The sequence below is a fragment of the Nymphaea colorata genome, chromosome 6 (genome assembly GCF_008831285.2).
Source record: "Nymphaea colorata isolate Beijing-Zhang1983 chromosome 6, ASM883128v2, whole genome shotgun sequence".
NCBI lineage: Eukaryota > Viridiplantae > Streptophyta > Magnoliopsida > Nymphaeales > Nymphaeaceae > Nymphaea > Nymphaea colorata.
The window spans coordinates 24,726,584-24,743,906 of record NC_045143.1 but is presented as its reverse complement, the minus strand read 5'-3'; the positions used below and the strand labels follow the sequence as shown (position 1 = coordinate 24,743,906).

The 17,323-nt window shown below is 37.6% G+C and overlaps 1 protein-coding gene across 1 annotated transcript; it reads right to left on the bottom strand.

The window, feature by feature from the left end:
• Nucleotides 1-59: 59 nt before the first annotated feature.
• Nucleotides 60-15,164, bottom strand: LOC126410186 (uncharacterized). Its single transcript, XM_050078486.1, has 6 exons — nt 15,066-15,164; nt 14,890-14,955; nt 14,736-14,802; nt 9,618-9,708; nt 258-329; nt 60-159 (listed from the first exon to the last, which is right to left on the bottom strand). The coding sequence occupies exons 1-6, from the start codon at nt 15,115-15,117 to the stop codon at nt 145-147; spliced, it is 363 nt and encodes a 120-aa protein (XP_049934443.1). The 5' UTR covers nt 15,118-15,164; the 3' UTR covers nt 60-144.
• Between the last annotated feature and the right edge of the window lie 2,159 nt (nt 15,165-17,323).

Genomic DNA, 17,323 nt, shown 5'->3' with positions numbered 1-17,323 from the left:
GCCCACAAGGCATGGAAGATAGTACATGTCACTATAACACCAAATATATAAAAAAAAATGCCTGGTAGCCAAGTAACTTTAGCTTAAAGAGCACAACGTATGATTTACCTCTTGAAGAAGCTGGTCTACGAACATGTGAACTTCTCAGAGCTCCTTATGCTGTGTAAAATTATCAATTGTGAAGAAATACTTGCCTGAACATAACATGACTTTTATTTTCATCCTAGGCAGAAAAAAGGTTGATGCATTTCAATTACCTTGATCCAATTTGGTGTGGTAATCCGCTTTTTCAGAAGCAGAGATATTTTCTGTGTTTTCGTATTGACATACTGCAGAAGATGACAAAGGTAAGAAAGACAATTTGAACTACTTAGACCTCAATGAAACAAATTAATCATCATGAACCTTCTACATTCTTGAATCGATTTCAGTCCCAACATGTCCTCATATCCTTCCTCAAAAAAATCCACCAAAATTAAAAAATCAACTAATATGCACGTATCAAATACCAAACTTAACAGTTGAAACTGTGCACCAAAATAAATAATAAACTTTGACCCTTCCAGCTATTTGTCCTTTTTTGTGTACATTTAAAGCGATTTATTTAATAAAATGGACATATTGGAGAAGAGGTGTTATCTACATCCTTCAAAACCAGTCATGCTCTCCATATTATACAATTACGTATACGTTATATAATATCTACTACATTTATGCTGTCATATATACATTATATACAATTATATATAATATTTATGTAATATACATATATAAAACTATTATATATACATATACATATAACTATATACTATTTATGTCATACACTACAATATTATATACATACAACTACACAATATATTACATGTATTACATATATGTAATATATATATAAATTTATTAGATCATGCACGACATCCTTGGACATTGACACTTTCAAACAATAAGTTGTGCAGCAAAAATTTATTTATCAAAAGAATCAAGTTGTCACGGGCTGACTTTTTCAAACCTATTTGGCCCGCGTGGAGCCGAGGGATAGTCGGTCTGCAACACAAGTGAAGGCATTGAAAAATGAAAACCACGCAACTAATACAACAAAGCACCTAAACAACCCACGTCACAATGAAAGTGGAAACGAAACATGACACTATGCTCAAAACCACTAAAGTGGAAAATGAAGAAGATTGAACTACTATAAAATCAAACCAACAATTGCCCAACTCAACAAAACTAAATAATCAAACTAAATCAAAATAGGATCATACTGAAAACAAATGAAGCCAATGACCTTAACCTATGCTGGACATGTGCAATAGCTAACTAAAGGATCTATTCAACTAACCTGACACTAATGTGACACAAGAAGAAAGAAACTGAGTACTAACCTGGTCCAAAACCATCAAGGACCCGAGGACACAAAACCCAAAACCCAAGCAACTTCGACGAATAGAACCTTTCGAAAATGTCAGTTCAAAATCGACTACAAAATTGACTGGTCCTTTTGAAAAGAGACAAGAGGCTTTGCATGACAGACTCAACCCTAAATCTGGGTTATGTTGAAGACAAGCGGTTAAGATGGAATAATAATGGTTTGTTAACGGAATGGCCAACATCTTTCAAGGCCAAAGGGGATTGGTAATGAAATGACAAACATCTTTCAAGACCAAAGGAGATTGGTTACTTCCTCCTATGACTAGAGATGTCAAGTTTTTAGTTTGAAATAGTTCAAAAATGATCAATTTAACTAATAAGCATGAGTGCTCGTGTGCAAATAATATGGCCTTCATTGACACATATTACCGTACAATCATTAGGATTCATTACGCGTCAATGCCGTCAAATCTCTAGAAGGGATGTCTTTCAATTTCCAAAATATGAACATAAAGGAATCATCCTCAGCATCCTAGGTAATCAAAAATAGGAGAAGATATTGACCCTAGAATCGCACATCTACCAAAGATTTGTAAGAATCTTCACATAAACATGTCTCTCCGTCTGAAAATCCGATAGATTGAGAATAGAGAAGAAAGAGTGAAACAGTGAAAGAGAGGACGATGGAGGAAAGGAAGAGCAGTGGGCCGAACACACCCCTACGTTCCTTAATCTTTCATTAAAACGTAACCCTAATTAGGTTACAACAGAATTGTACATAAAAATATAAAATATTACAAGGAAACCACCGCTTAGTGACCTTAGGCGTGTGGATATAAAAAGAATGGATCGGGTCTGAATAGACCCGATCCCATACGCTAACAGCCCCCCTCAAGTTGTGCATTAGATTTGATCATACACAACTTGTTCTTCAAATCCCAAAAATGCTGCCCTGTAAGACCTTTGGTAAAAAGATCAGCTATTTGTGCATGTGTGGATATATAAGTAGGCAAGATCTCGGCTTCTTCAACTTTTTGACGAATGAAGTGTTGATCAACCTCTATATGCTTGGTACGATTATGCAAAATGGGATTGAAAGCAATTTTTATTGCACTCTGATTGTCACATAGTAATGATGATCAAGCAATAGGGAGATTGAGCTCTCCAAGTAAATGACGTAACCATGATGCTTCAGCCGTCCCTGCAGCCATTGCTCTATACTCTGCCTCAGTGCTAGATCGTGCAACAGCACGCTGCTTTTTACTGCTCCAACAAATGAGATTAGAATCAAGGAAGAGACAGAAACCTGAAACTGATCGTCGATCATCGGGATCGCTTGCCCAGTCTGCATCAGTATATGTATATATGTTGTGTCCAAGAGAAACATTTGGACATTTTGTGTAGACTAGTCCATCACCAAGGGTAGCTTTGAGATACCGTAGGATCCGCTTAGCGGCATCCATATGACCTTCAGTGGGTGCATGCATAAACTGAGAGATTTGATTTACAGCATATACTATGTCTGGGCGAGTAAAAGTAAGGTATTGTAACATACCAACAATGCTGCGATAGAATGTAGGATTGGAATATGCAGCAGTTCCATTAGATGCAGTCAATTTAGTATTCAGAACACTGGGGGTAGTGATGGGTTTGCAGTTAATCATACATGCCCTGTCCAAAACATCAAGAGTATACTTGTGTTGGGTAAGAGTTAAACTTTCATTTGTCCTGTCAAGTTCAACACCCAAAAAATATCGTAGTTCACCCAGATCCTTCATCTTGGATTCTTGCTTCATCATACCTTTAACATAAGATATATGTGAAGGAGAATTCCCAGTTATAACAATATCATCAACATAGATAAGTAACCAGGTGGTAGCTTCTCCAGTATGATAGATAAACAAAGAATGATCGAGAGAGCTTCGGAGAAAACCAACTTGTTGTATATGATGAGAAAAACGATCAAACCATGATCTAGAAGCTTGCTTCAACCCATATAAAGACTTGTGTAATTTGCAAACCCATTTTTGAGGATCATGAGTAGTATAGCCGGGAGGTTGCTCCATGTATACCTCTTCCTTTAGAACTCCATGAAGAAAGGCATTTTTTACGTCTAACTGATAAAGAGGCCATCCATATGAGACTGCAAGAGAAATAATCACACGGATTGTTCCCATCTTGATGACTGGACTAAATGTTTCATCATAATCTTCCCCATATTGCTGAGTGAAACCGCGACAAGTCGTGCTTTATGCCGATCAATGCTACCATCTGGCTTATATTTCAGTTTATAAACTCATTTGGATCCCACAACATTCTTATCAGCTGGACGAGGGACAATCTGCCAAGTCTGACATTCATGCAAGGCTGCCATTTCCTCATTCATAGCTTCAACCCAACATTTTTCCTTACTCGCATGAAGATAAGATTTTGGTTCCACCTTTTTGCTGACTTCTGTCATGAATAGCTGAAAATCCAAAGAAAAGTTGTTATAGCTCACCCATCTATCAATAGGATGTCGCACGCGTTGTGATTTGCGTGGAGCTGCAGTAGGAACTGGTCGCCTAGAATACACCAGGCCTGAGAACCGATTATGCATAGGCGGACCACTGGGCTGAGAAGATGAAGGCATGTTGTCCAAGGAAGTAGTATTGTTCAAGGAACCACTTACAACTGTCTCGGGTTCATTAACATCTTGCACCTTGTGCTCGGTTAACATTTCTGCTCCTTGTCTTAAGATTTCAGCATGTAGCCAAGTATCATAAACCTCATTTTTGTCCTTGAGTGTCACAAGAGGAGCCTTGGAATCCTGTAACCTGCTTTCATTAAAAACAACATGTCGTGAAATATGTACACGCCCAGTTTTAGGGTTGTAACACCTATAACCTTTGTAGTTATCTGCATACCCAATAAATCTGCACAAAATAGCACGATCTTGAAATTTGTTTCGTAAGGAAACATCAACATGCACATAGCACACACATCCAAAAACACGCAATTCCTCATAACTTGGCTGATCTTGATGTAATAGAAAAAATGGTAATTTTCCATCAAGCAAGGCCAATGGCAGTCGGTTTATAACATGGACAGTCGTGTGAAAAGCCTCGGTCCATAATGTCATGGGTAAGTCTGTGTCATGCATCATGCTGAGCGCGCTTTCAACAATATGCCTATGTTTCCTTTCAGCAATTCCATTTTGCTGAGGTGTATGTGGACATGAGATTTGTCTAGTGATCCCATTATCTAGCAGGTACTCAGTAAATTCATTAGAAATAAATTCACCACCACCATCACATTGAAAATGCACAATATTACTGGAATATTTATTTCGAACCAAGGCATGAAATTGAGTAAACAAGCGGAAGACTTTAGATTTGTGTTTCATGAAATGGATCCAAGTATAGCGGGAATATGAATCAATAAAAATGACATAGTATCTACTCCCAGAAGAAGAAGGAATTGGAGCAGGCCCCCAAACATCGGAATATATAGTATCAAAAACCTTTGAAGCTCTTTTATTGATTAACTGAAAAGGAAGGGCATGGCTCTTACAGATATGACAACTCGAGCACATGCTGGACTCATTAACTGAACTCAGACTGAACTTATCTAAGAGCCCGTCTGCAACAAGACTTCGAACAAAAGATTGACTACAATGAGCTAATCGACCATGCCAAATGGATGGCTTATTATACTCTGCGACATTGACTTCACTATGACTTGAAAGACATGAATCTGAGATGTGAGGTGTTGACAACTTTGGAGCTTCTTCAAGGACATACATATTTCCTTTGCGAGTGCCCTCAGCGAATGTCTTCTTGGTTCGAGCATCCTTAACATAAACAGAAGACGGCGTGAATTCAACAGAAGAGTGAGTATCATCTATAAGTTTGGACACTGAGATAATATTCTTCTTGACACTTGGAACGACAAGGACATTCTTTAATGAAATGGAAGAAGAGCCCATAGATATTTGTGCATTTCCAACGTGTGATATTGTGTGATGGGAACCATCTCCCATGACAACTGAACCTTGATCTAAATAAGGGAAAACACTAGAGAGATTACCTGTGTCCCCAGTAACATGGGCTGCTGCTCCAGAGTCCACATACCACTCTCCTTGCTCATTTTGCTTCAAGTGGAGCCTAGATAAGGCTGTCATGAGAAGTTGTTGCACGTCTGCTGAAACATTTGATGTCGGATTTAAGCCAGATGATGATGAAACTGACCCTGCGGCTGCCTTGTTTTCACGCCTGACTTGATTATGTTTGTTCTGAGGATTGTGCCAACATTCTGATTTTACATGCCCTTTCTTGTTGCAATAGAAACAAGTTGGAACCCTTCTAGATGTGGCAGACGTAGCATTCATGCCTGGTGGTGTCGGAAGAATCCCTCTTCCCATTCCTGTCTGAGGTGTCCAAGGACGAGTGCGATTCCCTTGCAGTGCATGCGTTCCTGTGATCAATACATTGTGGCTGTTGCAAGGGATTAAATTCTGCCGCTGAACACGACTAGCTTCGTGTTGAAATAGCTTAGCTTTCAGATCTTCAAAAGATGGAAGGACGGGTAGGACTTCCAAGGCTGTGCAAAAAATGTCAAACTTTGTTCCCAGGCCACTCAAGGCTTGTTGCACCTTGTCCTTATCGCTGACGGGATGTCCAATGGCTGCAAGCTGATCACTTACATTTTTTATTTCATTCAAGTATTCCAAAACTGTACGCGTCCCACGCTTTATATCCTAAAATTACCTCCTTAATTGCAGAAATCGTGCTTCAGATACTTGAGAATATGTTGTGGCAAGAGTAGTCCACAACTCCAGGGTTGTCAAATCATCATCAATGCTTCCTAATACCTCCTCTGACAAGGTAGAAGTAATATACGCAACAAGGGACTGATCGTGAGCCAGCCAAAGTTCATATTCAGGATTGTTTTCAGTAAGTGTCTCATACTCAATTCGAACTTCACTCCCAGCCGAAGCCCCAGCAGCTTCATCTCCCACCATGGTCCTCTTCTCTTCACGGATAATATACTTTGGAGGTGCTGGAGTAGTCCCATCGACATGCCCATAGAGTCTATGGCTTTTAATAAATGGAACAATTTGACGTTTCCAAGTCAAATAGTTACTATGATTCAATTTTTGAGAAATAAGTTGGGAGAGAAAGCTAGAGGATAGAAGAGAAGGAGTCGGCTGATCCATTATTGTAAAGATATGATTAGGGCAGACGACGTGATCCAAAAATTAGGGCAGCAACAGAAAATAGGGCAAATCGATTTAGGGAAATCGATTAGGGTAAATCACGCAGCATTAGGGCACAAAACTGAAAAGAGGGATATCCAAGCCAGAAAAAGGTATTTAGGGCAGAATAGTACTAATCACGTCAAATTGAAATCACTCACCGGAGGACAATGTAACCTGGCTCTGATACCATGTAAGAATCTTCACATAAACATGTCTCTCCGTCTGAAAATCCGATAGATTGAGAATAGAGAAGAAAGAGTGAAACAGTGAAAGAGAGGACGATGGAGGAAAGGAAGAGCAGTGGGCCGAACACACCCCTACGTTCCTTAATCTTTCATTAAAACGTAACCCTAATTAGGTTACAACAGAATTGTACATAAAAATATAAAATATTACAAGGAAACCACCGCTTAGTGACCTTAGGCGTGTGGATATAAAAAGAATGGATCGGGTCTGAATAGACCCGATCCCCATACGCTAACAAGATTGTCACATTCAATTCTTACGAGTTAAGCCTTCATGTCTTTCATCTCTTGGCAGACACCTTTTGCTTTTTTTTTTTCTTCTTGTTTTTTCTTTCTTTCTTTCAATTGCATACAGCTTTTGCTTTTTGATTTTTTTTTTTTTAGGCCGACCTTCATCTTTGAGGGAATACCTCACCACCCCAAAGGCTACTACGAAGCTCCACCGCTTTGGTGGTTATGTGTAGCTTTGTCGCGTATCCAACCCGCTTCACCTTGCGGGTTTTCGACGAGACAAAGGTTCATAAGTCATTATCTTCGCGGTATAGACATAAATCACCTATATGCCTACCCGGTACTCTTGGTTACTGACCCAGAGGAACGACTACACAAGCCCTGAGCCCATCTCTCAACTCTCATTTTGCTACCTGCCAAGATCTTATAGAAGATGCTTGATTACTAAAGTCAATAGCATTTCCTAGTCTTAAATTTCTCAACTTCACAGGACTTTTCCTTACTGCTCATACCCAGGATTTTTTCAAGTTTCCTCTTCCATTGTTTGGCAACAAAACCTTGAAATTTTATCCTTCTACTCAAGGAGGTACTAAGAATAAAGAAAAGCCACATCATTGTTTGAGAAGACACTTTCAAAATGTTTTTAAGAAAAACTGAAAATTTTCACTTTTACAAAAAAATCTTGACAACAAATGGTATATCACCAGGAGGAAGGAATTCAACTCTAAAGAAGAGGGTGAATGCAAAGCAATATAGATTGGTTGGGTAGGAAAATGAACTTCACCAACTCTCCTATAAAAGTATGGACTTCTATACAAAAGGTTGGTTTAACGGTGACGATTTTCCATAAAAGTTGAGTCCTCAACTGATTGGAAGTTTTACAAATGGTTTAGGTTAAGCTCTTATCTTTTTCCAAAGGAAGCCCAGGATAAACCAATCCTACGTGGTGGGTTTTGTAAAATCATCAAGTGCATGATAATGACAACTATGGGATTGGACTCCGTTAGACTCTAAATGTACGACTATCCAGCAAAGTTTGATCGGTCTTGTGCCCCAGCAATCTTCTCCAAATTCTCTTGTTTTGAGGTTTTCGTGCAAAGGGTTGGATCATTGATTGCTAAGGGGAAATTGATACTTCTATAGCTCACTCTCCTATCCACCTAAAAACCACTTTCAGGACCGAGTTGGATTGGTTTGAATGGTTTTAGATAATCCTCTTAGCAATAAGACACAAAAAACAATATGCCAAAATCAAAGCAAAATCATCATACAAGTCCTAAAATACCATCATCTCCTTAACTAAGTGGAAATTCTAGATCCTTAAGTGCAGACAAGTTCAAAATTGTATTCTATTTGGTGGAGATACATATGCTTAAAAATTAAAGAAAAATCATAAATAGAAACTAGAAAGATGAACAAACACTCAGGAAAAAGTATAACCAAACATCTCTTTTTTACACAAAGTAAAAAATCTGAGAGCTTGCATCTTTTTGAAAGCGCTGCTCAAAATCTGTAGCAAAAGAAATGTAGGCATGAAACCAGTAACTTACTTTATGAGGTTGATGATGCACGTTAAAAGCCTCCTCTTTCATGATCTTCATTTTTTCAGTGTTGATGGCATACACTTATTAGTTGTTCGTAGTCAATGTCCAAAGCTTCTACAATATGGATGGGCTGTAAACATGCTTAAAAAGAGGCCAGGTGTCCTAGATGCAACGTGATGTAACTCGTTAAGACTTAAGATGAACTATAACCACAATATGCAACTAACAGTAAATGCCTAATGATATCATTTATATGTTTGTAGTGGTTCATAATTCAACTCCTGTCAATTCAAAACCACTTGTTGTAGGGTATGCAAGTGAAGAAAAACCCTGTTAGAATTTCATGTTGTGTGACAACCTCCATACGCTGCAGACAGTCCTTCCTCTTTGCTGCAGAAGCTTATTTTAAGATGAGACCTATGGAGGCATGACTTGCTACCAAATGTTGCAAGAAGTTTTAAGCAGTGTATGCACCAGACTGACGAATGAGCACTTAACTGTTTTTTATGATTTCGATTAATAGAAGAAAGAACCATGGGAAGGTCAAACTTAGTCAAAAACATGGACATACCAGTCATAGATACAGTCCACAAAGCACATTATTTTCCAACAATCGCCTATGGTTCTCATATGAAGCACAGTAGCACTTGAGATACAGCGCAGAAGCTGCTCAACAATACCATGCTCTTTGAGGCCCAAAATGAAAGGCTGAAACAACGCGTCACTGACAGTGTACCTCTCTTTCCCAATAGTTATTTCCTGGAACATAAAATTTCCAGTGGGTAACTCAAGGCTGATTATTATTATTACTGACAAAGAGCACTATCGTGCATGTGTTTTTTCTAGTAAATCTTCTGTACACCCAAAAGCACATCATCATAGTGTTCAACTATTATCTAGATGTTGCATGCTTGATGAGCTTATGACAAACCATAAACTGAAATAGAATCCTCAACAACAAGCGTTAGAGCATTTAATTACAAGACGTACCTGTGGAAACATACATGTATCTTCTTCACGTTTACAAAAGTAGTTGATATGACCATTGAAGCACAAGAAGCAATAGCCTTTGATGGACAGCCTGTAAAGGTAAAAAAAGAATTAATTATGGTGAAGAAAAATGTGCATGTGCATCATGAGAAAGAAGAAAGTTACTCGGAAAGGAAAGTGGGGGATCCAAGTTTCCTAAAAATAAAACACAATTATGATGATATGTCTTTTCAAAAGTTTTGAGAAGCTAGTAAAACAAGCTGATGCAAGAACATATTTCTGGACTCAGATCTGGGTCAGAACTTATAATTTAAGAGATTTTGGCATATCACATGTACGACAATATGTACTATAATGTAAATGTACATATTATAATATGTACATATAATAATATGTATACTTATTTTATAATATTATTATTATACAAAATATATGTATGATACACATATATTGTAATATGTAATGCATTTGTTTATATATATATATAACATGTACGACAATATGTACTATAATGTAAATGTACATATTATAATGCTACAACACATTTAATGCATAAATCATATAAATATATTATACATATTATATATATATACCATATGTTATATTGTACAATATATAATATATACTATATACATATTATATGTTATATTGTATAAAATATAATAAACATTCACAATGTGGCTATGCCACTGGCCTAAGTTGTCCCAACCCAAGCTGGTGCGCCCCAGTTCGAGCCCACTGCTAGTGCGCATTCTGGTCCAGTCAGCAGCCCTTATGACCCAGCACTAAGCTCCATGCAGGTTGCCACCTCAACCAGACTTGGTGCCATTTTAGGTGACCCATCCCAGGCCCCCACATGCTGGCGCCCACCTCCCATGCACTGCCAGCATAGATGCCATGCAGTTTCCCATACGGTCTTCATGTGAGCCAGCCATTCATGCCATTTTTAGAGTGCCACTTCAACCGAACACATGCCACCTATGCACCAACCGAACACAACATCAGCTCTCCTTTGTGTGCCAGATCTGTGCAGGTTCTAGGAATGAAACGCTCCTTAATTGATGTCGTCGTGATTAGGAAACCTCTTTGGAAGGGAATTTCAAATTTGAATTTAGTTTTTGAATTGTTTCCTTGCAAAGGCCAGACATGCATGTGCTTATGTAGGCATGCCTTCATTCATTGTTAGACTTGCACAATCTGAAGAATGAAAGTTTAGCATCAGATTTGTCTCTCTCAGGTTTCATGCCTTGCATGTCCCATCAAGAGCCACCACCGACCGCCGGATTTGCTGCTGTTGTTCACCATTCGCTGCAGCCATCTGAGTACCACCACCCTCTTTCCTCTGTCCTGAATCATTTTGTTTGAAATGATTCAAATGAAATAGTCTATAAGGTCTATAACTGAAATAGTCTATAAGAAATGCAAGCATTGTCCAGTATGTAAACAAGAATGACTTGTTTTCTTTTGTGTAGGCATCAGTTAGAACAGAACAACACAGTTTTCCAGTATGTAAACAACCTGGAAATGTACTGACAATCTGTCACGTAAACAAGAACAGAACAGTTTATCATGTTTTTACTTTTTGGCTTTACTTACAAAGTATAATCATTCAATTAGAACATAACAGAACAGTTTTTCAAGTTTTATTTGGAATAGAAGCTTACAGTTCAGTCAGCAAGTACATAATTTTATTATGTAATGGTTAACGTAACTAAAAAAAAAAAAAAGGTCGCCTTTTTTGGCTAGGCCCGCCTAGGTGCTAGGCGCTGCCTGGTGCCCCCAGGCAGCACCTGGGCGCCTTGACAACTAAGTGTGCAAAACATTTGTATCAACTAATCTTAAGCAAAAGCTAGAGAATCAAATTCTACCAAAGAACTAACAAAATGAAGAATGCAGTTACATGGATACAATTGGTGATCTGCATAGTGCACAAATACACATAATTGCATATAGAGTGCCATTTATAATGATAGAATGGTTCAGTAAACATCAGGAGCAATAAGAATAAAGTTATATGTATAAATTCAGGGTCTACAGTTCCTTGCATAAATATGCAAAACTGCAGACAAATCACCATTTATTATGGCAGAATGGTTCACCAAAATTGGCCATGATCTCATGATTTCTTACGCATGCAAAGTGAGAAATAATGTTAGAGTGACAGACAGAAACAAGTACCTAAAACATTTACAACATAGACCTTGTCGGCCAAAAGTACTTTTAGATCACCCCAGAACCTCGAAACTTGCATCATAACCTTTGATGCACTGTTGGACCTAAAATAAGCATGATATGACATTAAATAACAAGTTTGTTAGCCTTCACAATATTTTATGGATGGCTACAGAGATATATGATAAAGGGATCCAAATTACTTGCACCAAAAATGATTGATAGCTGCAGATCTAGTTAATAACGGTAATGGGAAAAAAATTTGGAGTTTTAAACGCGAGGTTTTTCCCAGGTATAATACGGCAAGCTTGAAAAACACAAGAAAAATACGTGAAGAATACAGTAAATTTTTAAAAATTTAAAAAAAACAAAAAAGGGGGAAAATAAAATATGTGAGAAACGAATAATACAAACATCAAAAGATAAGTAGATTTGCAACAAATAAAAAAAAACTGTTTGGCATTACAAATGAAAAAAAATAAAAATAGTAAAAAAATTGCGAAAAAATAAATTTTCGTTTTTAATGTTTCTTTCAAAAAAAAACATGTTTTTTAAAAGTTTTAAATGGCAATTTAATTTATTGCATTCTTTTCAAAAAAAAACGTGTTTTTATGACTATGGATGTAAGCATAGTCACAAGTATCATTTACAGCTTTTTAAATGGCAAGATTATTCTCGGGTATAATACGCAACGTTGAAAATCTCAGGAAAAATCTCAGCAAATTTAAAGTATTAAAAAACATCGTAAAAATAAAATTCAATAAATGAGAAACTAAAACATATAAATAAAAATAAAACATGTCAAAAAAAATATCAAAAACATAAAAATGCATTTAGGTACCTTTTTTGGCTTCTTTTTTGTTTTGGCCTAAGTCACAAGGGTACAAGTGTGGTTCAACTTTAGGTATGGAGATACGGGTGCAGACAAGGCAACTTTAGAAAATGTGGGTCCAAGGGTACGACAGCATATATGTATGTATATATAGAAAATAATATGCAAAAAAAAATCAAAATGAAAGCAATATTTAAATAAACAAGTGATATAAATAACAACATTTGCATGTTAATGAACAATAACTTACAAAATAGAATAAAAATTCAGTTGAAAAAAAATTAAATCAAGTAAAATTAAGGAGTTTGGATGAGTTTTGATCTAAAAAGAAAACAAGTACGTCCAAGTCACCCCTTGGGTATGGGTATGGCGACATGGGTACATAGGCCTTACTAAAGTACCCATGTGACCTAGGTATTGACATATTTTTCAAAAAAGACGGGTTTTTTCTGCCGGCTTATTTTTTAAGTACAAAACGGGTTTTTTTTTTAAAAAAACGGGTTTTTTTAAAAAAAAATGGGTTTTTGTGACAGTCTAAGTCACATAGGTATGGGTACAGGTATGGCCAACAAATGTGGGCATGGTGATTTTACAAAAATTTGGGTACGGGGAAATGGCAGCTTTACATATATAATGATCCACAAGAATTGTCAAAATTAAAAAAAAAAATTAGAGCAAAAATATAGAACCTTGGTGGAAGGTTAATAAGAAAAAGGGAAAGCTCAAAATGAAAAAAAAAAATTGTCTGAAAATATAAATTTTGAAGTTTTAAAATACAGTCACACCCACATAACTATGCCTGGGCATCAGGCTGGCCCGGCCCAATAAGAACCGGGTCCAGAACTGCCCGCTGTCCAAAACTCGGGCCAGGGCTCGATGCCCGAAGCCCGGGCCCAGCCCGGCAGAGCCAGATTAAAATAAAAAAACGATTTTTTAAATATAAAATAAGTTTTTTATATATATAGTACATTTTTAATAATAAAATATGTAAAATTAAAGAAATAGATTTTACCGTGCCTACCGAGCCCCATCGGTCCAACCCGGGCTGGCCCGATAATTATTAGGCCGGCCTGGGCCCGGGCCAGGTAATGGGTACCCGACCCGATGCCCACCTCTACACATAACTGTGTCCCCGTATCGACACGAATACATTAGCATATCATAAGTGTTTGTATGACTTAGGTGATAATGGATCTAAGTAACATGGATTTTTCAACAGTTTGTCGAACCTAAATCGTATTGGGTGCAGCTTGGGTGTGGCAACAAATAAATTATTTCCTTTCCCACTAAATCATTGATAAAATCATAGTGTGCTAATCGGTAATTGCTACTTTTATTACTTGTGAGCAATTTTATTGCTAGTTTTATTTTTTTCAAGTGTTTGGACAATTACATATGTGTGTGTGTGTGTGCGCGCACTTGTGGTTGGGGGGGGGGGGGGGGGGGGGGGGAGAGAGTTAAAAATGAGAATTTTAAAAATGAGATGATATAAAATCAAGGAACACAAGCTCTTTTTGAAAATAGTAACAAAAAGGATGTTTAAACTTTAAAACAAAAAAATGTTCTTCCTTTTCCCTCCTCTATTTTCCCTTTTTTTAGGGCCACACTCTAGCAGCATCTACATCATATCAACAAGGGTGCAAGCACCCAAAGTGTCGTGTCCTTGTGACATAGAGAGAGACCAACAGCATGGAAAAAAATAGCCAACTGCAAGGGCTGTTTATAATGGAACCACATTAGGGTTGCTACAAGATTGCAATCAATGTAAGAAACAGTGCCACCACTGAGTGACATCAACTGCTCTTTAATACATAGTAACTTCACATAAAGGAGAAATTATTACCATATTATGGAAATTACTATTAGCAGGTGCCTTATATTACCAGTTACTCCATCCATATATAAACTACAATCCAGCAACAGCTATAGAATTTATGGCTTTCATTAGATACCTAAACACTAGAAAGTAACAAATTTGGATGTGTGTTTCACACTTGACATGCAATACCACAAATACAAACTTTAGAAGACATGAAAGTATGCAACCACAAGCACAACCGTAAATAAGACACCTACATGCATGAATCTATACATAAGCACAAGGATACACATACAAAGATGACTTCTTCTTGCTCCTATCATAACTCGCAGTGGAAGCATCTCCATCAACCTTTCCTTCATCTAAAAGTAGGCAAAACAGAACCATAAAAGACTAACAGGAAAAAAGAAGATACTGCACTTTAACATATTCGAGCTGCAGCTTTCTACCTTTGCTGTCTACCAATGCCTTTTGAATGCTTGCCATAATTGATGATTTTGAAGATGGAAAAAAGCCTGTAAGAACAAATAAGGTCAAGTTGGAAGTGTATTTCAAAGTTGAGTCATGCTAATAGTGATAAGAGATGATGAAGAATCATTGAATTTGCTGATGAAAAATTCTGCACCTTTCAATTGCAGAGGCCTAATCACAAATCCAAGAATAGCAAATGGAAGCATCAAGCATGCCTCTACCCAGAATGCCACTCGGCAATTAGTAGAGCCTCCAACCTACCAATATATATACAGCTTACATTCATTAAACTTTCAAAACTATTACCGAAGAATGTAACATCCGTGAGATAGAGGAGTCATCTAAAAATTTGAGAAACCTTGTGGGCCTTATGTACCCTACGTGCCATATCACCTAGTGTCCTAGTACATGATCTGTTTATTATGTGAACCAGAGACAGTTAAGGGAGAAATTAGCAGGTTCTTGGACTAGTTTTTGCTTTGACTTGTTGCCTTCAGAATTAGAGCAAAGTTAACACTCAAATATGGGGTCTAACATGAAGAAACATGTGCTACATAAGGGGGACAGGTTGTAACATCTCATGTATTGAGAGGGGCTTGAGAATCACCCTACATCTAAGATTTTGAAAAATTTCATGAGCCTCGGATATACTTGTCTTCTACTATTCTATACCATCAAGCATTGTGGTCTAATCCATTTGAGTATCAACCATAACTAGTTACTAGGCAAGACCGGATCCACAGGTTGCACAATGAGCCAAGTAATATGAGCTGAAATTGCATAAGCTTAGCTCCAGCTCAAACCTTTGTTAAACAAGTCAAATTCAAGCCAATAGTTTACCTCAAGCAACTAAACAGGTCAAGTTACACGTACTTGACTTGTAAAAGCTCAAGGAACACTTATAAGAGTTGTTCCCATATCGATAACTCAGCTGGCATTGGTCCAGTGGGTGTCTTTGAGGACTTTGAAATTACATGTTCCATGATTGAATCCATAGGTACATTGTACTTGAAAAAGTTCAACTTTTTATTTGGCCCAGGTGAGTGCATGGCTCAACCTAAGCTCAGCCACAGGCTCTCTTTATTATGTATCTCTTGACAACCATCAGCCAGCATACCCATAGCCTTATGCCTGGACTTTTCACACATAAACAAAGAAAAAACTGATGTTAGAGAAGGCAGTTCATGGCCCATAAGTATTTGACTACATAGTTGTTCATAATCATTAGGCAGTTCGGCTAGAATTTCAAAGATGCAATCTGTTCACGTTGCTTTTCGGCATTAGTAAGGTCTGTAGTCAATGGTGCATATATGTCCATTTCATTCCAAATTGCTTTAAATGTACCAAGGTACCCACTAATAGATGACATTCCTTTTTTTAAGTTGTCCTTCTTTTGTGTTGGTTGATACATACGGGCAGGATTGTATTGCTCACCGTAAATATCTTTGTCACCTTGCCAAACTTCTTCGACAGTTTATAAGAAGGAGAAACTGGCTGCGATCTTGGGCTCCATAGAATTTATGAGCCAAGATGCAACAATGTCATTGGTGGACCTCCATTCCTTGTATTTTGGATCATTAACGAGAGGTTTTTTTATACTAGCATCAATATAATCTAACTTGGATTTTCCACTAAGAAATCGTGTAACTGCCTTAGACCATGGCAAATAGTTGAAACCATCGAGCAAGGTATGAGTAATCTTGAGATTGGGGTTACCTTGTTCATGAACAACAATCTGGTGCATCAATCCTTCGCTGGTTTGAATGATGGTAGCTTCACCGTTGTCATTCTTGGTTTCCCTTTCTTGCTCCATAATGTGTCACTACTTGAAGCTCGATGGTTTTTTCCTTGGATGATCTTCTTACTCTGTGATACCATGATAGACTGAGATTTTGATTAGAGAAGGAGGTAAAGAGAAATGATGGCACACAGTTTTACGTGGTTCAGCTTTGCAGCCTACGTCCACGAGCAAGAGAGACCAATGTTCTGATTTTTTTGGTATATTAGTCAATACAATCGTTCATGCCTTTGTACATCAAGAGAGTATTTAGAAAGAAAGGAAAACTTGAAGCATTTCCATAAATAATATATACGTTGATTGATGACCGTTGCCCAACTTTCTTTCCTTGCTGATTTGTTACCAGATTGGTCTTCTTGAGATCGTTGCAATTCTGTCAATAGGTCTGATAAATGAAGCACAATGGTTGGTTCACGTATTTGGCATGCAAAAATAGGCTGCCTACCCTAGGTCGATCTCAAAGACAGGGTGTGGCATCAGTGAACAATCATCAAGTAGAAGAAACTGTGCAACATCATATGCTAATGTGTTCCTTTGCAAAGTCTGTTTGGCAGATGGTGGTGGGAAAGTTCAAGAAAAAGAGTATCTCAATGCTCAACATAGCCTCTAGTCTT

Coding starts and splice junctions, on each gene's coding strand:
- LOC126410186 (XM_050078486.1), bottom strand. CDS start 15,117: ATGCTTCCATTTGCTATTCTTGGATTTGTGATTAGGCCTCTGCAATTG. Junction 9,709..14,735: donor AGCAAGAAGAAGTCATCTTT/GTATGTGTATCC, acceptor TTACCTTTACAG/GCTGTCCATCAAAGGCTATT. Junction 330..9,617: donor ATACATGTATGTTTCCACAG/GTACGTCTTGTA, acceptor CATCTTCTGCAG/TATGTCAATACGAAAACACA.